The 24,904-nt window shown below is 45.4% G+C and overlaps 1 protein-coding gene across 2 annotated transcripts; it reads left to right on the top strand.

The window, feature by feature from the left end:
- The first annotated feature begins 3,871 nt into the window (after positions 1 to 3,871).
- Usp42 (ubiquitin specific peptidase 42) lies at positions 3,872 to 24,771 on the top strand. 2 transcript variants are annotated; one of them, XM_050124375.1, is made up of 18 exons: positions 3,873 to 4,035; positions 8,107 to 8,353; positions 9,361 to 9,561; positions 11,343 to 11,453; positions 12,175 to 12,277; positions 12,983 to 13,050; positions 13,567 to 13,637; positions 14,670 to 14,752; positions 15,324 to 15,435; positions 15,810 to 15,950; positions 16,106 to 16,206; positions 17,104 to 17,257; positions 17,641 to 18,369; positions 18,471 to 18,565; positions 19,326 to 20,795; positions 21,618 to 21,919; positions 23,212 to 23,262; positions 23,820 to 24,771. In XM_050124375.1, the coding sequence occupies exons 2-17, from the start codon at positions 8,116 to 8,118 to the stop codon at positions 23,217 to 23,219; spliced, it is 3,987 nt and encodes a 1,328-aa protein (XP_049980332.1). In that variant the 5' UTR covers positions 3,873 to 4,035; positions 8,107 to 8,115; the 3' UTR covers positions 23,220 to 23,262; positions 23,820 to 24,771. The 2 variants fall into 2 exon arrangements, 1 of the variants encoding a protein (XP_049980332.1); XR_007589026.1 differs by having other exon boundaries at positions 3,872 to 4,035; positions 21,618 to 23,262.
- Positions 24,772 to 24,904: the final 133 nt, after the last annotated feature.

The raw sequence follows: 24,904 nt of genomic DNA, 5'->3' as shown, positions 1-24,904 counted from the left end.
TTAAGGGAGAGCCTGAGGAAGAATCTCTATTGGCATTTTTGATGAAATGTAACCCAAGAAGAGTTAGGTAAGTTAGCATTGGCAAGTGATAGTAATTTTGGTGGGATTTTAGAAGTGATTGCCTATTACTTGTTTTTCATGACTTTGCAGAGGCAACATACATGTTTGAGAGTGAGTAGGAAGTAAGGAAATGTATGACTAGAGTTTCAGTCAGCTTACTTTGTGAATGGAAGATGTCCTCCTGAGATATATATATATATATACACACACACACACACACATACATACATACTATCTTTCAACAGTCAACTACTGTAGGAGGGGAGTCTTCCCAAGTCTGCAAGCTTTGGGTAATGTCAAACATCATAAGAAACAAAATGTAAATTATGTCGAGTGCTTCATACTTGCATACCCAGCACTCATGGGGCTGGGTAGGAGGAATTTCTTTGAGTTCTTGACTAGCCTGGGCCATAATATGAAACCCTGTCCCAGCAAATGTATCCGTGCGTGTAATCCTTTATTGAAATATTTTTACCTTTATTTCCTGTTGGGGGCTGCACACATGCTTAGGGTGGAGACCACAGGACAACTTGAGGAAATTAGTTTTCTCCTTCTACTATGTTAGTCCCAGGAATCAATCTCAGGCACTGAAGCTTGGCAGCAAGCACCTTTTCCTACAGAGCCGTTTCACTGGAATGCCCATGGACCCTTCAGTAAAGTTGTTACAAGCATAAAGACCTAAGATAGATGGCCAGAATTCATGGGAAACTGCCAGGCATGGTGGCGTGGACTTGTTTTCCTAGGTCTGGGGTGGTAAAATCAGGCAGGTCCCTGTGTCTTTCTGGTCTGCCAGTCTAGTGTTCTTGGCATGTTCCTGGCCAGTGAAAGCCACTGTCTCAAAAAATGTCAATGCCATCTGACTAGTGGTATCTAAAGTTCTCTGGAATGTACATGCAGACACATACACATGTGCATGCCCTCACCACATAAATGTGCCAACAAACACATTCACACACAGATATACTGATGCCAGACAAGATGGCACATCCCAGTAATCTCAGTTCTCCTGAGGTGGCTGTAGGAGGATCAGTAGTTCTAAGTCAGCTACATAGCCAGTTTGGGGGACAATCAGAAGTACATGATAGCATTTTTCAAAAAAAAAGATTGTTTCAGAAGAAAAATGATCAGGACATAGCCTACTTATATAGCTAGGAATGAGGCATATGGTAAGAATAACAAGGAAGCAGTCCTTTTAGCTTGGTAAAATGATGGTAGGAGCTTCTAGAGTTCACTCAGCTCTGTCTTGCTTTAGGAGTGCAATGCAAGACCAGTGCAGGCAACCTGAAGTGCCACAGCCGGAACAGTGTATCCGCTACAGCTACTGGAGTGTCCTCACAGTGCCAGGGAGTGGGGAGGGGGCACAATACAGCTGACAGAGGACGTGGATCTCAAGGGCTTGATGGATGCCATCTAGCCAAGCTCTTGGTTCAGTGAAAAGCTTTCTCAAAAAAGGAAGTGTGCAGTATATAAAGATAGCAGAAGTTAACCCGTCCTCCATATATACACACATGGGGGAGTCCGCCTGCATGCAGACATGCACATACACAACATACGGAGCTACTGAGGAAGACATCCAAAGTCAACGGTTGGATTCCTGTAGTGCACGCGCCTGAAATTGTTCCACACACATCTGGGTGCATACACACACTACACAAATATGTTGACTCCTGGTCTCCACATACATTGAGTATATACAATCACACACACACACTACATACATGAAAAAGTTTCTACTCGAATTGTTAAAGTGATCTGAATGAAGGGTATCAAACTTTATGTAAAATGAAATTAGACTTGAGTGTCTCTTGAGACTCTTGGGCCCTTTTCTCTCTTTTCCCCTTCAGTTAAATCCTTAATCCCAGCACTTGCAGGTTGAGGAGGAAATTGTTGAGTTTAAGTCCAGTTTACAGAATGAGACCCTGCCTCTAAAAACAATTACCAACCCGCCTTTCTTAATAAACCTCAACAGAGCGAGAGAGAGAGAGAGAGAGAGAGAGAGAGAGAGAGAGAGAGGAGAGAGAGGAGAGAGAAGAGGGAAGGAGCGAGGGAGGGGGAAACTTCAAAGGGAAACATTTTGAAATACCATAAAGCTAAGATGAATAGCAACAATTTAGTTCCTCAGTTCTTTAGTATTTGGATTTAGTACTTGAAACGCATTTGGAAAAGGCAAGCAAAGTACTGAGCCTATCAATGTCAGCTCATATTTGAGACAGAGTCTCACTACGTAGTGTTGGCTGAACTGGATTACAGACATGCTCCATCACATTGCAAAAACTATTTGTGTGTGTGTGTGCGCGCGCGCGCGCGCGCGCACACAATTTGAGAGAGGCTCTCACTCTGTATGTGGTGCAGGCTGGCTTGAATTCATGGTAATCCTTCTGCCTCAGCCCCTGAATTCCAGGATTACAGACATAAGCTACCTCACCTTTTGCAAATCTCTTATTGTTAAAAGGTCCACGATGGTGAAATTCCAATACCATTCTTTGTAAAGAAGAAAGTTGTGGTAATCTTGACAGATGCTGAATCTGAGCAACTGGGACTCTCTTTCCCCTTATTTCCTCCAAGTACTTCACTTTTTGCTCCAAATACATAACAGACATTTTATAATCAACCTACAGGGACAGTAATAAGATTGGTAGAATGGGTAGGTATATAGGCTTCCTATCTACAAACACAGGACCTAGAATGGTGAGGTGAGCAGAGCGGGCTGTGGCTGGAACACATAAAAAAAAAAAAAAGGAAATGTGGAGTTTGAGTTTTGTTGTTTTGAGACTGGATTTAACTATGTAGCACAGCCTGCCTTCAAATTTGTGATCCTCCTGTCTCAGACTCACTTGTACTGGGAATCATGGGACTTTCAATACCCAAGCTGAGGAGTTTAGCCTCTTTTCTGGCGCGAGGAAGGCTCTGAAGAGGGGAAGTATCTTTGGATCTGTGTTTTAAAAAACAAAAAACTGCCCACAATAGTAAAGTGAAACCAGAATGGAGTGCCGGTGGAGTCAATTAGACTAGGCTTAGTGAGTGAGAAGACAAGGGAGTAGTTAGTTAGTCAGCACCACGGCTCCTTGGATCAGTAGAGTGGAGCGAATTGGTACTGTAAGGGGTGAAAAACTTGGGTGAGCAGTGAGTGCACTTCAGGGCTGTGTCCTAAATGGACGCCACAGGCAGGCGCTGTAAAGGAGAGGATGCAAGGATATATTACTCTCGTCCAGCCTCGAGACCCACGAAATAGCACTGAGATGCAAGAGCCCCTCAGTAGCCCCAAACACTGCAGAGCTAAGGCTTAAATGTCGACGGGGTGCAAGAGTTGTCCCTTTGCACAGCCGGGCTCCGTAGGGTGAAGAGCGAAGCCTCCGTTGCAGTGATGGCCCGTGGGCCTAAAAGCCAGAGGTCGTGGAGCCCAGGGTCCCCACCGCCGTGGGCAGGGCCAAGCGCAGGAGAGGCATCAATCTCCACGGTTGGGAAGCTCAGGTGAGCTCTCGCTTTACTGCCCCAACTGGGGCAGCTCCGGTAACTCCGAACGGAAGCGGCCCCTCCCCGCCCTGCTGCCGGACGCCTTAGCCAATCAGTGCGCCCCGCCAATCAGCGCGTCGGGCCAATCAGCGTGTTTTCTCCGGCGGCGCCCGGCGCTTAGCTGACGCGCGAGGCCAACCCGCGCCCCGCCGCCCTTGGGCGACGGCCCCTCCCGCGCTTGCCGGGCCCGTTAGCTGCGCGCCGCGCCTCTTGTGCGACGGCCCCTGGGCGGCGGAGGCCGTGGCGGCGGCGCGTGCGGGCGCGGCCCTGGCGCGCCCCCTGGCGGCCCGGCCGGCGAGCTGCGGGTGCGGCGCTGACCCGGAGGCGGCGGCGGCGGTGCCCGGATGGAGGCACGTCATTGTCCCCCGCCGGGCGGCTGGGCTGTGTGCGGCGGCGGCGGCGGCGGCGGCGGCGGCGGCGGCGGCGGCCGAGGGGGATGGAGCGAGTGCCGAGCCGGGTCAGGTAAGCTCCCGCCTCCTTCCCGCTCGCTGCAGGTTGGCGTGGGGCCCGGCCGCGTGTCCTGGCTTCGCGGCCTCAGCCGCCCCGCCACCCTCAGCCGGCCGCGGCCCGCCGGGACTGGCGCGGCCCCTCTCCCGCCGCCCCCTCTACAGCCACCCGGCGGCCCGGGAACCCCACGGCTGCGGAACGGGTGCTGCTGCCGCCCGGCCGAGCCAGGCCCGCGGAGCAGGAGGTGGCGGCCAAGGCGGGCGGGAGGGCTCGCAGCGAAGGCAGCGCTGGGGCTGCACGGGGAGGGCCGGACCCCCCTGGTTGCCATGGCCACCGCGCTCCCACCCCCACCGGCCCCAGCCCGCCCCCTCGACCCGGTGGCGGGGCCGCGCTGCTGCCGGCTGCTCTCGGGCCGCCGGTTGGGTTTGGAGCTGCCGGGGTGGGCGTGTGCACGCCGGGACAGTGTAGCCGGCGTCCGTGGCCCGCCCGCCGCCCCCCGCGTGACTGCCACCCTGGGCGGCCCTCGGAGCTCGGGGCTGGCCTCCCCACCCCCACCCCGCCCCTACCCCAGACAAACTTTCCCACCCAGGCGCGGGCCACTCGGCTTCCCCGCAGAACGCCCCAGTTGCCCACGCCAGAGCGGGCACCCGAAGGAGAGGCGGGCGGCCGGGGATGTTGGGGGGGGAGGAGCCCCGTAGTTCATTCCCCTCCGAAATAAAGCAAGTGTGCCTTCCTCCCTCACGTTCTTTATCTTTGGGGCAGGAAGAACCAACTTACCTGGGGGGGGGGGGGGGGGGGGGGGGGGGGATCGGGTTCAAATGTTTAAAATGAAAATTTGACGGGACCAAAGTTTTACGATCTAGGACTTTAACCTCCCTAGAATGAATACAGTTGAGATTACTTTTGTTGAATAGCTCTTTTATATTTGAAGACCTTAGGGCTTGCTTGTTTGGTTCTTTCAAGTAAATGCACTCAAGTAACAAAAAGTGTTGAGAAACTAGTTAACGCCCCTTTTAAAGTAACTACCGGATTCAGATTCTCATAGCTGTTTATGGAGGATAATGTTTTTTTTTTTTTGCAAAGTGTGAATCTTAAACATTTGCTTTTACCATGCCACTCATTCAGGTGCATAGGTCTGAATAATCAGTTACAGTTGTTTTTACTTAAGGACACTTTCACTTTCTTTTCTGTAATTGAATCAGGACTACAGCAAGTGCTTGATTCGCAAAGGTTTAGGGCTAATCATTCCGTTTACCTAAATAGAATTAAAATTCAAGTGGTATCTTTTTAAAGTTTCTTAAGATGCAAATGTTACAAGAACTTGTATTATATTGTTTATGAAAAAGTGTATGTTTTTTGTGTATGTGTGTCGACCTTATTCCTTCAGTGTGTGTGGAGTGACACAGTGTGTTGTGGTACTCCTTTTTTTATACTGAAAAGGGTTAACAGTAGCCTAGCATTTACTCCCCATCAAAGAGACATAACCAAGTAAAGGTTCTTAGCCCTGCACATTTATCCAACTCTGGTCCCTGTTCTGGTTGCTAGATAGAGAGTCTTTTTAAATGGTCTCTGGTAACTTTGTATATCATGGGGGTGTCAGGAGAAAGGCTCAACTTTCATTGAAGTTACTTTCGTAGTCCTATTTTGAACCCTAACTTTCAGAAGCTTTAGTTAGAATAAAGAACAGAAGTCACATGAATCCTGTCTTACACAGTATTGGGTTTTCAGTAAGGTTATCTCTATAAGAGGCAGAGTTTAGTTTGATACTGGATAATTTTAGGGTAAGATTTCATTGGCTGAATATCAAAATGAAGATGATGATGGATTTGGTTAGTCTTGCCAGAATCAAACAATACCATACTTACTGATGACTAGAGTTGTGTTTTTCTGTTAAGCCTACTGCCCCACTTTCCCTAGAATAATGATGTTTTATTTAATTGTTAATCATTGTCTGGAAAGGTTGCTTATCCCAGGAAAATCAAGAACTTTTATTAATGTTAATTTACTAAGGATAGATTAGTCTTATTACCCAATTTTGACTTTTTTCCTTTAACTCTCCCTTCTGTTCCTTTTTTCCTTCCTTTCATCAATACACTTTTTATTTCTGTTTTGCCTGTAGGATGAGAAAAGTTTAAGCTTTATTTGGCTAATAGGTTCAGTCTTTCTTGTAAATGAAGGTCATTTATCTTGATTAAATATTCAAATCAGATATAATTGACTTTCTATTTTTATGTAACTGTCCCCACATTGTACTTTAATTAAAATTGTAAACAAGAAGGTTGAAGTTTTTAAGAAACAACCTTGTGAGTAGAAGCACGTGGTGACACTGTCACTGAGGTGGCAAGTACACGAGCCTTTCATTGCTTTCTGTAAAGGCCAAAGTTTAGAGTACTTCCTTAATTCAGAGTTTTTAAAGGATTAAATGAGATACCTTATATAAATCACTCAGCACAAACTGGTGCTAAAAGCAAACACTAGTTACTTCCTGTTTGCATGATTTCATTCATTTGTTAACACGTTTGGAAAGCTTTCTCCATGCCAGGTAGGGTGGAGTAAGTTTTACTGAACAAGGAGTCTTTCTTTACGAGGGGTTTCTGACCCAGTCTTGGGGTGAAAAGTGTTGTCAAGGAAACCCTTTAGGATGTGTTTCTAATCCAGTCTTGGGGTGAAAGGAATTGTTACGGAAAGCATGCCAGAGGAGTGAATTCTAAGCCTGGGAATTGAAAGTTTACTGGCCAGATGTAGAAAGATGGAAAATAATAGCTTGCAAGAACTCAAATAGAACAGGGACTGAAATGGATAAGCCTATGGTGGGAGCACTCCAGAGACCAAAGCGTGCCACTTCCAGATACTAGGAAGAAGAGCACTACAGGGACGTCTTCTTCAGGGTGTGGCTGCCTGTACCATTCCTTTTTTTTTTTGTTGTTGTTGGGTTTTTTTGTTTGTTTGTTTTGAGACAGGGTTTCTCTGTGGCTTTGGAGCCTGTTCCGGAACTAGCTCTTGTAGACCTGGCTGGCCTCGAACTCATGGAGATCCGCCTGCCTCTGCCTCCCGAGTGCTGGGATTAAAGGCATGCATCACCACTGCCTGGCGCCTGTACCATTCCTAAAAGTGCTTTTTGGCCGGGTGGTGCAGCGGCTAGACAGAAGCCTAGCTGGGTTTCTTGGTTCTGGCTCTCTAGTCCCGGTCACTGACTAGTTTGAGTTGTATTATTACTTCATTGTAAATCTTGCAGGTTTTGACTGATCAAAGGTTCATCATGAAAATTTAGCAAGTTAGTATGTATTCAGCAATTAATATGATGCCCAGTACATAGAAAAAAAAGCTTAATTAATATATTTGAAAATAAGATCCAGAGAGAATTAAATTTAAATGCATTTGTGTTAAAAGTTTGATGCTAGTAAAATTACAGGTTTAATTTTAAAAGTTAATCCATATACATAGACTTCTTCAGGAAAATGAATTTCACTGGTAAGACTTTTCTGTAGCTATAATTTTTCAAAACTTCAAATTTCATACAATGGTATTTTAGACTTTGAGTTAAAAATCAAAGCTAAATATTCTCTTTATGTAATTGAGATTTCCCCTGAAATGGTGTATAAATTGAAAATGTAGTCAAATAAAAAAAATTAAAGTGTAGAATATTCCTAGCTTTTAAGTAGTAGAGATTAAAAAAAGGTTCTTATTTAAATATATATAATTGTGAATTGAGATGCCTAATTATAAACTGAAAGATGATTTGGGGGATTTGGTATAGGATATGGGTTTTTTGTTGCTGCTGCTGCTTTTGAGACGGTCTTGTATTGAACTCTTGCTCTTCCTGCCACCACCTCTCCAACGCTGGGATCACAGGCTTGCACCACTTTGCTGGTCCAGTTTATGAGATTTGGGAGATAAAACCCGGGCTTCCTGGATTCTAGGCAACATCCCTACCCCCACTAATGTTTTATATTTGGGTGATTTGTTTAAAGAGTTTTAAATGGCTAGTCAAAAATTTCCAAGATACAGTGGCTACTTATGTAGACTGCTTGCCTCACCCTTTGAAACAACTTTGAAACAACAAAACATACTTTTTGTCTTTTACAGGGTTGAAAAATGACCATAGTTGACAAAACTGAACCTTCAGACCCATCAACCTGTCAGAACCAGCCTGGCAGTTCTGAGGCGGTCTCACCTGAAGACATGGACACAGGCTCTGCCAGCTGGGGTGCTGTGTCTTCAATAAGTGATGTTTCAAATCATACACTTTCTTTAGGGCCAGTGCCTGGTGCTGTAGTTTATTCCAATTCATCTGTACCTGATAAATCAAAGCCATCACCCCCAAAGGATCAAGGTATGATTGCAGAATTACTGTCAGGAACTCCTGTGCGAATGTTTGAGGAAGGCAGTGGTTTTCAAGACTGGCACTGTTTGATTCCTTCTAGTGAGCAGTCATTCTCCACCCACCCCCCTGCCACTGTTAGCCTGGGCTGCAGATATGAGGGTGGAGTGACTTTAGTTATCGGGATGTGAGTGGTTTTTGTAAATTCCCAATTTATTGAAGGATAAACTTTATCTTGTCCTCAAACTCATTATGTAGCCAAAACTGGCCTGATTTTTTTCTTTCTTTTTTTTGGTTTTTCAAGACAGGGTTTCTCTGTAGCTTTGGTGCCTGTCCTGGAACTAGCTCTGTAGACCAGGCTGGCCTCAAACTCCCAGAAATCTACCTGCCTCTGCCTCCCAAGTGCTGGGATTAAAGGTGTGTGTCACCACTGCCCGGCCCTGGCCTGATTTTTTTTTTTTTTTTTTTTTTGTCTTCCTGAGTCTCGTCTCTATCACCTGAGTGCTGGGATGAGAGGCAGTGCTGGGAATCAAACGCAGGACTTTTTGTGCCTTTTAGGGACACATTCTGTTAACTGAGCTATATCCCCAGACCCTTATTATGAAAAAGTATGAGAAAATATAAAGGTAGAACATAAAGTATGAGAAAATATAAAGGCCTCTTGTGGCCTTCATGGGTACCAGTGCTTGTGCATACAATGTGGGAACACACACACACAAATCTAGTTTGTATTTTTTAATTAGTTTAAATGAATACTACACAGTAAGTGGATTTATATCTCTTAAGATCATTTCTTTGTATCCATCCCTTGTCTTTGAAAATGATTTGTTAAAGAAGTCAAATGAGAGTGGAGTTATTCTCACCCCAGGCTCTAGACTCGAGTGTGACTTTCTCCTCGGTGTGTGTGGCAGGCTGGTAATGAGGTGTAGGATCTTGACCAGACTCAGGCATTGCTGTGAGTTTTGCTTATGAAGTGTGCAAGTCTTTGTTTTTAATTTTTTTGCTCTGTTTTCTTTAAGTCCTAGGTGATGGCATTGCTCCTCCTCAAAAGGTTCTGTTTCCATCTGAAAAGATTTGTCTTAAGTGGCAACAATCTCATCGAGTTGGCGCTGGGCTCCAGAATCTGGGCAATACCTGTTTCGCCAATGCTGCACTGCAGTGTCTGACCTACACACCACCCCTCGCCAATTACATGTTATCTCATGAGCACTCCAAGACATGTGAGTGCTGTGTGCTCTGGTGTGCATGTGTTCGGTGCTGTGCTTTGCTTCCCCACTGCTGTCTTCCTCTGAAGTGAACATGAAATAGATGTGGGGTTCCATGTCCGTGGGCATGGCATTTAGCTCAGTGGTAGTATGCTCACTTAGCATGCATCAGGCCCTTGGTTTAATCTTCAGTCTGAAAAACAAACAAACAAAAAGCCCAAAACCAGAGTTCCAGGCCATTCTGGCCTACCTGGGACCCTGTCTCCAATAAATAATCAAAAAAAGAAGCTGGTAGAAATATTTGTTTGTCTTTATAAAAGAAGTATGTTATTTCTCTTGGGTGAGAATGAAATGACTTCATCCTGTGCTGGACACATAACTTTTAAATACTTCAGAACTGTTTCCAAAGGGATTGTGATATTTAAGCCCTGACCAGCAGGGATGAAGGTTCTATTTGCACCATGCGTTTTCAAACACAGGGTATGAGCAGGGTTTTGATTTTGATTATTTATTTATTTATTGAACCCAGGGTCTCCTTATTAGGCAAATGCTCTATCCCTCAGCTATACCCTCAGCCCCAGTCTTCACCATTGTGACCATTCTCAGTAATACTTAGTGTCTTCTGATTGTTGTGACTTTTATTTGCACTTCCCTAATTAGTAATGATGGGAAAAATCTTTTATCTTTTTTATTTTTTTCCCTTGAGATAGGGTCCTAGCCCAGGCAGGCCTAGACTGCATAGTGGAAGATGACCTTTAACTTCTGATCCTCCTGCCTCTGCCTCCAGAGAGCTGGGATTACAGGTGTGCATCACCACGTCCTGGTCCTGTTCATAGAGTGCTGAAGATAGAACACAGGGCTTCAGCAGTCTGCCAATTGCACTTACATCTTCAGCTCCCCCTGCCCCTTTAAATCTTGTCTCGCTGTGAACTAGCTGGTTTTCCTGTTGTTGAATTTTGGGGGTTTTATATATTTTGGAACTATTAGACTGAGACTTGTGTTTTCTCTAATAGGTGTCTTTGATCTCAGTGTCTTTTGGAAAGTTTATTATTTGTAGTTCATTATTTTTTATTTTTTATCAGTTATGTTAAATCTTCTTTAAGAAATCTTGAACTGGCAGGATGATGTGGAGAATCAGGTGGTTTGCCCCCAGGCCTCACAGCCTGAGTTCAGTACCTGGGGCTCCTTTGTGGATGGAGAGAACCGACTCCCACACCGTGTCTTCTGCCTTTACACTGGCCTGTGCGTCCAAACACGTACACATGCAGTAAATAAAATGTAAACATTTTTACTTAGTCTGAGGTCAGAGATATTTTACTCTGTTTTCTTCTAGACATTTCCTTTTTTTTTTTTTTTGAGTCAGTGATTCCTTTTAATTAATTTTTGTTTGTAATGTGAAGTTTTTTTTTTTCCTTTCATTGCTGGGGATTGAACTCAGAGTCTCACTCATGCTCAGCAAGTGCCTGTCCCTGTGCTGCACAGGTGTCTGCTGCTGTAGTTGTTGACACTGTGTGCTCAGAGCAGCCTTCTTCACGGAAAAATCCAGCATTTTCATCTTGCATTTTTACTGTTTAATAAATACCTGACTTTGGGCACATTTCTTCTCTGGTCCTTAAAGTCATCAGTATATACTTTTCACCCAACCTTCCCAGATAATTAAATGATAGCAGCAGCTCAGTGCATGCACATGGTAACTGGCACTGTTGCTGCATTCTGGGCGTCTGCCCTCATTTCTGATCTACCTTCCTGTTGTATATTGTCACATTTTGCTCATTTGGATTCTCATTATCTTGCAGGCCACGCAGAAGGATTTTGTATGATGTGCATAATGCAAACACACATTACCCAGGCACTCAGCAACCCTGGAGACGTTATCAAGCCGATGTTCGTCATCAATGAAATGCGACGTAAGTTTCAACTGCAGTAGCTCCTGTCGGTACTCCATGTCTAGTTATTTGTTGTCGTCCAGATCTCCTCCTTTTTGTATTTTGAGAGAGGGGCTCATTCTGTAGTCCATGCTGGCCCCAAACTCATGGCACTTTGCCTGCATCATCCTCCCAGGTGCTGAGATTGCAGGTGTACAACACCATTCAGGGCTTGTATACAGTTTTTTTACACACTTCATGTGTTTTGAGACAGGGTCTCCTGTGTCCAAGCCTGGTCTTGAACTTTCTGTGTAGCCATGGATGGCTCTGAACACCTGATTTCCACATCTCAAGTACTAAAGCATAGGCAGGCCTGTACTATCATGCCCAGCATATCAATGTGCTTTTTGTACTATATCTTTTTATCATTTTAATTAGCCAATTTTGTAATAACAATATAGAACTCATTCAGGGTAATTATAGAAAGGTATATGGTTATACAGTGACAAGCTATAATCTTTTTGCCTAAAAAGTTGTTGAAAATAAGAGATGCTTGGGAACTAAAGTCAGGGGCATCAGGAGTTCAAGGTCATCTTCAGTTAGTGCAGTGTTTGACGCCTGCCTGAGATCCATAAGACTAAGCCTCAAAAAATAAGGTCATTCAGGGTTTTTCCAGGGACATAGTTCCAGGTGTATCTTTCAGTGATATCACCATGGCACAGGGTGTGTAATAATAAGGCCTATCTTTCTTCAAATCTTACAGGTATAGCTAGACACTTCCGTTTTGGAAACCAAGAAGATGCCCATGAATTTCTTCAGTACACAGTTGATGCCATGCAGAAAGCATGTTTAAATGGCAGCAATAAGTAAGTACAGCAGAGTCGATGTCAGTTCATGACGTCATGCTTTCAGCTTGTCTCTTTGAAGGTTCCTTTTCCTGATTTGCACCATTGTAAAAAGACTAAAAGTCAGGAAATGGACTTATTGTAACCATCCAAATTTGTTGATCTTACATGCTGGGTAGTAGTCTTGCTGCTGTTTAGTTTCCAGGTATGATTCTAGCTGCTTTTCCTTTTAGCAATGCCTAATGCTTTCCATGTTCATCTCCAGACTCAGAAATCTGCCCTCCACACCCCCTTCATTTATCAGTTCTGTAGCTTCTTAAAACTCAGGAAGACTAGGAAAGATCCCAACCCACCTGTTGTGTTCCAGACACCTGTACATGTTTCTCTTTGCTCTTTTGTCTCAAGTCTTAAGGATTGGTCTGGGTACCATTAGTGTTGAACAGAGGAAGGTGCTCTGCCTTAACTCCCCTTGCCAGGCCTCAGCAAAGAAAGAAGCGCAGGTTTGTAAAGAGCATCTTCTCAGTTCTCTACCTCAGGCATCATAGCAAGTCCTTGCATCCTTCACCAAGTCCTCACAGTGGGATAGTCTCCAGCTGCCACGCATTTCTGACGTCATCTTTTGTGATTCTCCGAATTGTTGTTCCTTTATAAACATAGATGCTCTTAAAATCTGGCCACAGCATTTGCCGAGCTCTCCTCTAATGTCACTATTTGGATGTTTTTCAGATTGGACAGACACACCCAAGCTACCACCCTAGTTTGCCAGATATTTGGAGGATACCTAAGATCGCGAGGTAAACTTTTTTTGAAGATTCATCATAACATACATGCTTATGGTTTTAAAATGCAAACAGTAGGGGTGGGTAATAATGAAAAGATCGCAGGCCCGTCCAGATTCAGTACATCCTTCTGGTACTGAATGAGCTGGGGCATACTGTGCATAAGCCCTTCATATTTCTCTTTCTGCTAGAAAGCTTACGGGTGCAGTCAGAGCTCCATCTCATCTCCTGTTGAGGGATAAGTGTCTGTTTTGAGAGCATTCATAATCAGATACCTTCGTGTGTGCCATCGCTTGCGCAGAGTGAAGGCTTCTAATTTCTGAATCCTAAAGTATCTAGAGGTTATAGCAGTTTATATTTCAGCCAGTGGCTTACAGGGGCTAGGATTATGGCACTTCTATCCACAGTGTGAGAATTTACTTACATCCTTTTCACTTAGTACTCTTAGTTCTTTATTTGGAAAAAATGTATTCTGTCCTATCAGTAGCCGGTAAGGCAAGAACTTACTATTCATATTTTCTTTTATTTCAGTCAAATGTTTAAATTGCAAGGGTGTTTCAGATACTTTTGATCCATATCTGGACATAACATTGGAGATTAAGGTGAGCTCAGCACTTAACAGTAGTGAAGTTAAAAACATCCTTTCGTAGCCTTGGTGTTTATATATTTTCATATCAATCAAACATAGATGGTTGTTACTCTTTGAAACTTTAGCTCATTGAAATTTTCACACTCCTGGTTTTTGTTGTTTGGAGCTTTTGTTTTTCTGATTACAAATGTAGTTCTGTACTTGCTAAACAAAGAAATAATGCATAGAAATGCAAAACCTGTCCCTCGGAATTTTTTGGTTTTTTGAGACATAGTTTCTCTGTAGCTGTGGAGCCTATCCTGGAACTAGTTCTTGTAGACCAGTCTGGCCTTGAACTCACAGAGATCCACCTACCTCTGCCTCCCAAGTGCTGGGATTAAAGGCATGCGCCACCACCGCCCGGCTCAAGAGTTTATTCTTTAGTGGTGTGATCTATGCTGCTCCACAATAGATTGCTTGCTTTTTAAAAAATATTTTGAAACTTCCATATATGTGTATCTGTGTGAGTGTATCTTGTGTGTATGTGGGTGGGGGGCACCTGCAGAGGCCAGAATAGGGCATTGGTGGACCCACTGGAGCTAGAGTTACAGATGTGAGCGGCCTTTGTGGTGCTGCAAGTACTCTTAGCCTCCGAACCATCTCTCAAGCCCCAGATTGCTGTCTTTTATGAAGATGGTTTATGATTATCCCTTTACCTGTCTGCTGTTTTCATTTGATTCTGCTTGGAAGCCTTGTTCTCTGGACAGTTGCATAGTGGGTCTAGAAAGTAGATATTCCATAGTTTACATGCCTGGTCCTTACTTTTTAAGGCCAGTGTAAGTCAAACTGCAGTCTACTTTGTTCTGTTTAATCTGCTTGTCTTTAAAATGGGGGCATAATTTTTTGTGTAGTTGTATAAAAGTAGATACACGATAAACAGTAACAGAAAATCACGTGAACATTTCCTGTTGCTTTTCTGCCAAAGGATAGGGGTATGTGCATTTGTCTGTCCATCTCAACCCCTGGCAGTGCGCATGGTGACATGAGGTTTGTGCCCATTTCCTAGGCTGCTCAGAGTGTTACCAAGGCATTGGAGCAGTTTGTGAAGCCAGAACAACTGGATGGAGAAAACTCGTACAAATGCAGCAAGTATGGCTGGGTGACATGTTCCTGCCGTCTTTGGGGAGAGGGCTGTGCTTTCCTGTGGTTATTCTAATTTAGAAATTGACTCCATTTTCAGTGCTTTTTAGGTGATTTTCTTTTTCTCTGTTTTTCGTTTGGGGTATTGGGTATGAAGTCCAGAGTGTCACATGGGTTAGGCAAGTGCCTGACCATGGAGCTGCATCCTACCCCAGTTTAATGTTATCAGTTACTCAGCGTTTTGGATTATTTTTTAAAGGCAGGGGGTTTTGAATTTTAATCTTCCTGAATAGTCAGTTATATATCTTTCTTTGTATGTGGGTGTTGTGGAGGACTGAGCCTGGCTGGGGTCTTGTCCATACTAGGCAAGTGCTCAACCACTGGCCCACACACCCAGCCCTCCTGGAATTTCTAATTTTACTATTTTGACTGCTGGTTTAAAGAGTTGGTTTGCTGTTCTTGTTTTAATTTAGTTTCTTTGTTTTAAAATATTAACTTAGGGTGTTTTAGACAAATAAAAACTAAAACACTTAAGTATCTACACTAAACATCCCAACCCTTCCTTCCTGTGTGTTTCAAGGTGTAAAAAAATGGTTCCAGCTTCAAAGAGATTCACCATCCATAGGTCCTCTAATGTTCTCACCATTTCACTGAAGCGCTTTGCCAACTTCACTGGCGGGAAAATTGCTAAGGTATATACATGATTTGTGGGTTTTTTTTTTTTTAATCACTGTACATTGAATTTTCCCCTTTCCTTCCGAATTAATGGTGAAAGTGGCCAAGATACAGTAACGTGCAAGAGCTGTAACACATGCTTGAGTCACTTGGTCATGAGTGACAGCTGCAGCTGTCACTGTGAGGTTTTGTTGAAGATTCACAGTGTGGGTCCTAATTTATGACCCATAAATGGGATTGCCCTCAGCTCTCTTCTATTCTGTTCATTGGTTTTCTGGGGTCAAGGCTTCTAGGTCTTGAACACCCTCCTTATGTGTACGCCTGTAGCCGAAAACATGGGCCACCTGTGTCTTCAAAAATAACAGTCCTAACTCTTTCCGTTTATTTTTAGGATGTAAAATATCCTGAGTACCTTGATATTCGGCCCTATATGTCTCAGCCCAACGGAGAGCCAATTATTTATGTTTTGTATGCTGTGCTGGTACACACTGGTTTTAACTGTCATGCTGGCCACTACTTTTGCTACATAAAGGTATGCTGCCGGGCAGCTAGTAAGTTTTCTGTGGGATAGCACTGGGTTCATGGGGTCAGCAGTGAGGGGTGATGGTCTGTTTCTCTTAGGTGGTTTTTGACTGTGGGCCTTGACATCAGACTAAATCCAGCCTCTCTTTGTGGTTTCTTTGACAGGCTAGCAATGGTCTTTGGTATCAGATGAATGACTCCATCGTGTCCACCAGTGATATTAGATCGGTGCTTAACCAGCAAGCTTATGTGCTCTTTTATATCAGGTATTGACTTGAAAACAAGTTGTTAGCTTTGCTGTTGGGTCAATTTCTCTTCCTTTCATCAACATACTTAATTTTGAACTGCCTTTTAAACAGCAGGTTAAAGATGAATTGCCATGTGTTTAAGCCTGAGGTCTTTTTGAGTACATGTCATGAGTTTGCCATTAGCTTCTCGCTCGCTGACAAGTATAGAAGGAGGGACAGCAGCCCTGAGGAGGCCATGGGAAGGGGGCTCTGTGCCCTTGTGCTCTCTGTCAGTGCCTCCCCAGCAGTCAAGCTCTGCCAGCACTTGCGCCCACTGCTGTTAGCTGCAGGCTCGTAACACACCTGTTCTATTTCTGAAGAAATATGATATAGGCTCCACGTTGTCTCCTCTATTAGGTACTTGGGGTGGAACCCAGGATCTCAAACATGCAAGCCAGGCCATCTATCAGCCACATTCTCAGTCCCACAAAATATCCCAGGTAGCTGAAAATATCCCTAGATATTCAACCATGACAGAATGACCATTTCCATGTCTCCAAAACAACAGCAGTAACAACAAGAAACCCACACTGAAACCAACATTTCATTGACCTAGTTGGTGCTGGGTGTGGTGGTGCACACCTTTAATTCTAACAGGCAGAGGCAGGTGGATCTCTTATGTTTGAGGCCAGCCTGGTCTACACACCCAGTTCCAAGATAACAAGAGCCATGTAATATGTCTTGGGGGTGGGTGGCTCATTGAGTCAGTTTCTCGTGTCCTGCCTCAGCACCCAGCATTGACAGCCTAATAGGGGTGGTGATGTGTAGCTCTGTCCGTGAGATATGGAAGTTCCATGTCCCATTTCTGTCTGACAAGCTAGGTACTTCTAAGGAGATGTCTTTCCTCATACAAGCCATTTTATTCTTTGTGCCCAGGTCACATGATGTGAAAAATGGAGGGGAACCTGCTCATCCCACCCATAGTCCTGGCCAGTCCTCTCCCCGTCCAGGAATCAGTCAGCGGGTCGTCAACAACAAGCAGGCAGCACCAGGGTTTATTGGACCCCAGCTACCTTCCCATGTCATGAAGGTAACTCTTGAGTCATGAAAGCGAGTCCCAAACCTGGCCTCACTGACGGAGTTGCCTCATCTGCTGCCTGAGGTCACTGCAGCCCTTTATTACAAAACGCTTCAGGGTAGGGGAATAATCCAGTGGCTGCTTAGAGCGCGTGTAGAAGACCCCTCTTACTGTGAACTCCCACACTCCTTTAGACTAGCGATTTGGGTTCTTAATTAAAGTTGGACTCAGGGAAGTAAAATTCTCAGGGACATTTTGTTCATGTCTGGGTCATCTTGGGAGTGTGGCAGTGTGAAAGGAATTTGCTGATAAACAGCAGAAGCGAAGCTTGTCAGTTACCAAGTGTATGTACTGTGTCTGGAATACTGACCCAGCTGTTCTCTTCCTCCTTGTAGACTACACCACACTTGAATGGCACCACGCCAGTGAAAGACACGCCAAGTAGTTCGATGTCAAGCCCTAACGGAAACACCAGCGTCAATAGGGCCAGTCCTGTTAATGCCTCAACTTCTGTGCAAAACTGGTCTGTCAGCAGGCCCTCAGTTGTTCCAGAGCACCCCAAGAAACAAAAAATTACCATCAGTATTCACAACAAGTTGCCTGTTCGCCAGGGTCAGGCACAGCTGAATAACAACCTCCATGGCCCTTTGCTGGAGGCCCCTAGCAAGGCAACACCCTCCTCTACCATCACTAACCCTTCTGCAATACAGTCTACCTCGAACGCATCCATGACATCTGTTTCCAATAAAGTAGCAAAAGCAGTTTCCCCCAGTGAACCCTGTTCTAAGCCCATGGTGAACGGCAAGGCTAAGGTGAGCTCCAGTGTGCTGGTCCCCTATGGGGCTGAGTCCTCAGAAGAGTCCGATGAGGAGTCGAAGGGCCTGGCCCAGGAGAATGGTGTAGACATGATGGCCAGCACTCCCTGTGCCAGGCCAGAAGCTAAAGACGAGGACGGTGAGGCTTCCCCTCATGAGCTACAAGAATCTGTCACGCTAAATGGTGCTAATAGCGCAGGCAGCGACTTGAGAGAGAACGGCCTAGCATTTGACAGTGCCAGCTGTCAGGTCCAGCCCGATATACATACAGAAAACCTCTTTTCCAAACTTAACGGTCTTCCTGGAAAGGTGAGTGGCAGGGAGGGAGGGTCTCCAGCTTCATAGCTTAGCTGGATTTCATGAGGCATGGCGCTGGCCACTGGATCTGAAGCCCCTTTGTTTCACTGTAGGTGACGCCTGCTCCTTTACAGTCTGTTCCTGAAGACAAAGTCCTCGAGACCTTCAAGCTTACCAACCAGGCAAAGGGCCCATCGGGTGAAGAGAGGTAGGAGTGGTGTCAGTGAGTGTGCTAGTGCGAGTGAGCACATCAGATAGTGCAAAGAAGGGCACGCTCATCTGTGGATCTTGTCAGCTTCCCTCTTAGAAGAGTAAAATACCAGCCTGGCAACTAGGAGTCAGGATCCCTTGATGGGTTCAGCTGACATGTCCTCGTGCACACCCTCTTACAGGTTCAGTGGTGTTCTGAAACATTTGATTTGATACAGGGACTCCAACTCCCTGTGTAGCTGAAAATGGCCTCATCCTGACTGCTGGGATGTCAGGTGTGAACCAGCACACCTGTCCTACGCAGTGCTGAGGACAGAACCCGGGGTATGTGTGTGCTGGTGAGTAGTACCAACTGCGCCACAACCCTTAGCCCCTGGACTTTTTTAGGCCTGGCCTGGAACTTACTATGTAGATCAGGCTGGCTTCTAATTCTTGTCCATTTTCCCAAATGCTGGGGTTACAAGTATGTATAGCTACCATTCCTGGCTTCACTTAGCTCTTGAGATGAGTTAGACACTTACCTGAAAGTTTGAAGTGTCTATGACCATGGAATTGTGAAAATAGGAGGTAGTCCTGGTAGAAATTGTACTTTTTACTTACTGAGGGAAAAGAAAAACTTGGTTTCCAGGAGTGATAAACTTGATACTGTGCTTCATCAGCTGTGCTTAAAGTACAGACTGTTGAGTGGAGCTGTCCCGCAGTCCTGTGGGCAGTCGGGCTAACCATCACTCTGTTTCTTTATTTTGATGGTGCTGTAGTTGGACTACAACAGGGGAAAGCCCCCCGAAGGACCCTGTGCCACAGCTGGAGCCCAGCCCTGATGAGAATGGTTCTCTTGAGACATCAGAGGCAGTTACCAATGGGAGCATGAAGACCCCTACAACCATGTCACCCCAGGAGCCCACCATCAACTGTACCAAAGAAGACTCCTCTATTGTCTCAGCTATCTCAGCTAGCCCTGTGGAGGTTCTGCCCTCCATCACTGCTCCTTGTAACACCACCGGTACTACCTTGGGGGATACCCCACTGCCCGAATTGTGTGACCCTGATGACTTGACTACCAACCCGAGCCAGCCACCCCAAGCAGCGAAAGGGGAAATAGCTGAGAACCCGCAGGACTCCACTTTGGCTGAAGCGGTGGAGAGACTGAGTCCGGCTCCCTCAGTACTCACAGGCGAGGGCTGTGAGCAGAAACTCTTCCTTTACCTCAGCACAGAGGTGTCTGAGGAGGCCGAAGATTCATCTAGAAGCTCGGGGGTCTCTGCAGACACAGTTCCCCCTCCTCAGCCTGACTGGACCACCAGCTCTTGTGAAGGGGTTGCTGAGCAGGTTCCCGGGGAGAGAGGTGATGGAAGCAAGGTGGGACCCAAAGTTGAGGAGCCTTCCCCAGCTAAGGCACAGGTGAGCAGCCTCCGGAAAGTGGGTCGCGGACACTATCGGAGCCGGAGAGAGCGCTCCTCCAGTGGGGAGCACGGGAGGGACTGCAGGGCCCGGACGGAGGACCACCACCATAAGAAGCGACGCTGCTACAGTCGAGAGAGGTCCAAGCAGGAGCGCCACCCCATTAATACGTACTGCAATGGGGGCCAGCACCTGGGCCATGGTGACAGAGACAGCCCTGAGCACCGCTCCCTAAGCAGATACAGCCACCATCATTCACGGGTTAGGAATGGCTCAGAGCAGGACTGGAGCCGGTACCACCATTCGGAAAATGAGCATGCCTGGGTCAGGGAGAGATTCTACCCAGACAAGATGAGGTGGGACAAATGCAGGTATTACCACGACAGGTACACCCCATACACGGCCCGAGAGTGGCGGCCTCTGCGTAGTCGTGAGCATGAACGCACTGCTCAGCTTGGGCGTCCACACAAAGACAGCTACTGGGGCCGGAAAGGCTGGGAGCCACAACCTCGGGGGAAGGAACGGCCCCACTTCCATAGCTCACGAGAGGCCTCAGGCCTTGCCCTGTCCATCGAGAGGCATCCCCAAGAGAAGGCCACGCTGGCTGTGCAGGACAGCAACCACAGCTTCCCTGATCGCTTTCACGAACACGAAAGTGTCAAGTCAAGGAAACGGAGGTATGAGACTACAGAAAATGATAGCCGCCTAGAAAAAAAAGCCCACAAAAATCTGGAGAAGGACGCTTCAGAAGAGCCAAGGGCGAAGAAGCACAAGAAATCTAAGAAGAAAAAGAAGTCCAAAGATAAACACCGGGATCGAGATGCCAGGTGAGGCCTGGAGAAGGGGATCCAGTGGCTGAGCTTGGTGTGACCACGGTGCTTGCATGGCCAGCTCTCTCATGACAATACTAGATCTTGCTCCACCAGTCTGTTTTTGTTTAATCACTGGAGTTCTGAGATTTGGTTGTTTTACATATCTCTAAAGTTTCACAAAGCTTTTAATTTATTGGACCCTAACAACTCTCTGAGGCCTGACACGTCATGATGTTTTTTTGTATCTGTTGTATTTTCTTCTCTGCCTGATTGGAGTGAGCTTAGGACACACCATTTCTTTCTTTGATGTTTGTCTCCTTAATTCTAAATGTTATATATATATATACACACACATACATACATACATACATGGGGGGGGCTCAAACTTAGATCCTTCTGCCTCAGTGTCCCCAATGCTGGTATTTTATAGGCTGTATGTCATGCATGTGATTGGTTTGTGTCACTTAGGAGTGGCAACTGTCTTAATTTGTCTGATTCATGAGCATGAATGAAGTTTTGTATCTTTTAGCTGATATCACTTACCATGAAAACTGGGGGAGATGGCCATAGCCATTTGTAAACAGCAGCAGGTCACAGCTGCCTTCTGTTCTGTGCCTGGGCACATGGCAGAATGTGCCAAGTCTGGCTAGGGTAAAGCCGTGCTTAGGACCATGGTGTTGTATTTGAAGACCTTGGTCTTAAAACTTGTTTCCATGGGAAGAAACAACATGTTGGCAGGAGAAATTTGCCCACAGATACATAGCTAGTGTCCCAGTGGATGGGGAGCCAGGATTGCAGTTTTTCCCTGGGGCTGAACTCTGGCTGCTTCTTCTGCAGGCATCAGCAAGAATCCGATTTTTCGGGAGCATACTCTGATGCTGACCTCCATAGACATCGGAAGAAGAAGAAGAAAAAGAAAAGACATTCAAGGAAGTCAGAGGACTTTATGAAAGATGTTGAGATTCATTTACCGAAGCCCTTGAGCTATGAGGCTGTCGGCCATTTCCGGAGAACAGAGGGCACCTTCCTGCTGGCCAATGGCCTGCCTCTGGAAGACAGTGGCTCTTTCCGGGAGAAATCTAAGCATTTAAGGATGGAAAGCCGGCCTGACAGATGTCATCTGTCAGAGTATGGCCAGGGTAAGAAGACTGGGAATTAAGGACACAGCTCTTTGAGTAACGTGTTTGGGAAAGGTAATGAACACAGAAATGTAAGGGGCACAGAATGTTATGAGTTGACTCAAGATGCCCTACAACAAGATCCTCCCTATGAGCAGAGGTATGGTGTGACCTCTGTTGAAGGCCTGAGTTGCATGGAGCTGGGCCCAGTGTAACCTGTGTGCTCAGACTCCTGGAACTTAGAGTCTGTATGTGTCACACAGTAGAGCTTTGGCTTTTAAAGTATTCTATGCTTGTGTATGTTTGTATGCGCCTACTTGTACATCTGTGTGTATTGTGTTAACTTCTGAACCCCTAAAGGCCCTAGTGTACTCCAGTTGCTAAGTCATAACTCAGTAGTGTGGTCTCTAGAGACGTATCTTTCTTGTGGGGCTATGGTACCCTCCAGGTGCCGTTTTCTGAGGTGATTCTTGCTGGATCCTTGTAGTTCAGGGTGAGTTCCCCTCCCCCACCTGAGTGCCAGTGTGTGTGGATGCCCCTTTCTCTTCCTACCATTTTTTAATGAGCTTTTCCTTTAGATAGCATTTGGCTTGTAAAAAAAACGTATGGGATAGGAATGTCAGTGGGGCCAGAGCAGAGGCTGGAAAACTGTAGCCCTGTGGCTACAGCCTAACCTGCAATTCAGAGTGGCTCTAACTAGTACTGAGTATAGTAGTATTTGTTCAAGTGAAGCACTGTGTGGAATCAGGTTTTGGTTCAGTAGACTTTAGCTGAAGTCCATGTGTTGTGTTGTGCTGTTTTGAACCACTCAGTAGAGGTAAGACATGGCCTGTCCCATTGAAATGATTTTCATCATCTGGCCCTTGACATAAAAAGCTTGTCATTTCTGCCCCAGACACCCAAAGATCATGGTCATGAATAAAAGGCGTGTGTGTTGCTACAGATGTGTTGGCCCTGAGTGGAACCTTTTGCTCTTTGGCAGTCCACACATCAGGTGGTCTCAAACTAGTGGCTTGTTTGCAGCTACTCTGCACCCACACTTCTCTTCTGAACACCACTGACCCCTTCTTGTAAACTCCAGTTCTTCCTCCAGCCCTCTGAGCTGACATCTGTTCATCCTCACATAAGAATGTGCAGCTGTATGCTGGGGCAGACCTGGTCCTTGGGCGTGGCTCTTGAACATCCTCTGTTGGGAGTTCTTTGTAGCACTGCCAAGCCAGTGTCTGCTTGCTCATCCTGTGGGAGTGAACTTTTCCTGCAGTTGAGTCTTCAGGTACACACTCGTTAAACTGTTTCCTCACTTTGCCTTCCAGGTGATTAACGCCCCAGCCTCATAACAAAAAAAAAAAAAAAAAAAGATTATGGTAAGCAGTTTTCTTGTCTGTGTTTTGATCATTTGTAAAAGTTCTGAGTGGATAGAGGTGGGTTTCCTTCTGAAGAAAAGATTGATTGGAGTCCTGGGGGTCTGTGTCTGTGACACTCACTTGTATCCAGACATGGGGTTAAGTATCTGAGAGCAGAGAGGAATCAAATAGGTCAGAGCCATAGGCTGGGTCCTAATTGCTGGTGTTTTATTGTATGGCCCTGAGAGACAGGAAACTCCTAACCCACACTTGGTGAAGCAAAAAGGAGTCTGTCCCATCCAATCTGCAAAGAGGGCTTTAAATTGAGCTGCTGCAGAAGCTCAATTTGCAGCTAATTAACGGCTTTGTCAGTGTCAGGAAGACAAAGACTTTAAGCCTCTCCAGCTCTGTCAAAGTGGAATCTGAGGTCTGAGGCGATTAACAGCTGAGGGGCCCAGCAGATGGCGCCTCCCTGGCCTCCCAGTTGAGAAAGGTAGAAAACTCATTTAACGGGAGCACACCCAGAGCACATGAGACCAGCCTCCATTCAGCTAACGCCTGTACCTCTTTTCTTTCAGATTCAACATCTTCAACAGAAGCCATCCCCAACCCAGCTTAAATTATAAACATAGAAAATAACTTTGTCCAAACTGCGTGGTGCTTCTTTAGTAAATACTGTACAGACTTTACCATGGACAACTTTTTTTTTTCAGTTTTTACCTTTTCTTAATTGCCCTTATTCCAAATGGATTCTTTGTACACTGCTGAATATTGTAAATTACCGTGTACATAAAACCACACTGAAAATAATGCCCTGGAATAGACCATCTCAGATGCTGCTTAACTACAGACTCAGGTTGACTACTTGTATTCCATGTAATGTTCCTCCAAGCTAGACATCTGGTGCACGGCCAACGGGAACCATGAACTTCAAAAGGACAAAACGACAGTGCGTCTATTTAATTTAAAGACTTATTTAAAGACCCAAGCTCTCATCCAGACCTTCGAGGGCTTCCTCTGCAATGTCTGATACTAGAAACTAATTTGCTTCACATTTTAGTTGTATTCAAGATTTGAAGATGTATTTTATAGACAAGTTCTGTTTTTGAACTTTGTGGAACTATTCCAATCAATTTACCAGTTATGATGAGTATTTGCATTATGAATGTATAATCCAGACATTATTTGTAAAGCCTACAGTATGTTTTTATTACCTTAACACTTTTTATACTGTGTCTCGTCTCGACAATATGATATTGGAGTCTGAGTCGTCAGCTTGATCCCTTCAAGTTTCTAGTTACAGACAAAAATCATACTGTGATTTTATTTTTAATATGGATATGCTATCAAACTGTGATACACTTATAATTCACTGGTCCTGCATCAGGAGACGGGAGTGGGGAAAGACTGTATTTAATACAGTGTGTATCTGAATAATCTGTATGATTTATACAGTTTGTGTTGTTCAGAGATGTCTAAAGTTGATCTTTGTTTTTTTTTTAAGATTAAAAAAGCACTTGCCCCACTGTATATATGGCATGTAAGATTTATATAGTATATAAATGGCAGCAAATTAAATGACTCTGTCTCAGTTTTACTCTGTTCTCCATGAGCTCACAGCCACGTCTGTTATGAAGAATTGAGTCTGAGGCAGTTGTGTCTT

The sequence above is a fragment of the Alexandromys fortis genome, unplaced genomic scaffold (genome assembly GCF_014885135.2).
Source record: "Alexandromys fortis isolate MF-2015 unplaced genomic scaffold, M_Fortis_MF-2015_v1.1 scaffold_227, whole genome shotgun sequence".
Classification (NCBI taxonomy): Eukaryota; Metazoa; Chordata; class Mammalia; order Rodentia; family Cricetidae; genus Alexandromys; species Alexandromys fortis.
The sequence above is the reverse complement of the archived record's forward strand: the minus strand, read 5'-3'. Positions and strand labels throughout refer to the sequence as shown.

Excerpts from the sequence above, each read along its gene's own strand:
- Usp42 (XM_050124375.1), top strand. The coding sequence starts at position 8,116 with ATGACCATAGTTGACAAAACTGAACCTTCAGACCCATCAACCTGTCAG. Across the intron at positions 13,051-13,566 it reads AGGATACCTAAGATCGCGAG|TCAAATGTTTAAATTGCAAG; the intron begins GTAAACTTTTTT and ends CTTTTATTTCAG. Across the intron at positions 14,753-15,323 it reads AACTCGTACAAATGCAGCAA|GTGTAAAAAAATGGTTCCAG; the intron begins GTATGGCTGGGT and ends GTGTGTTTCAAG.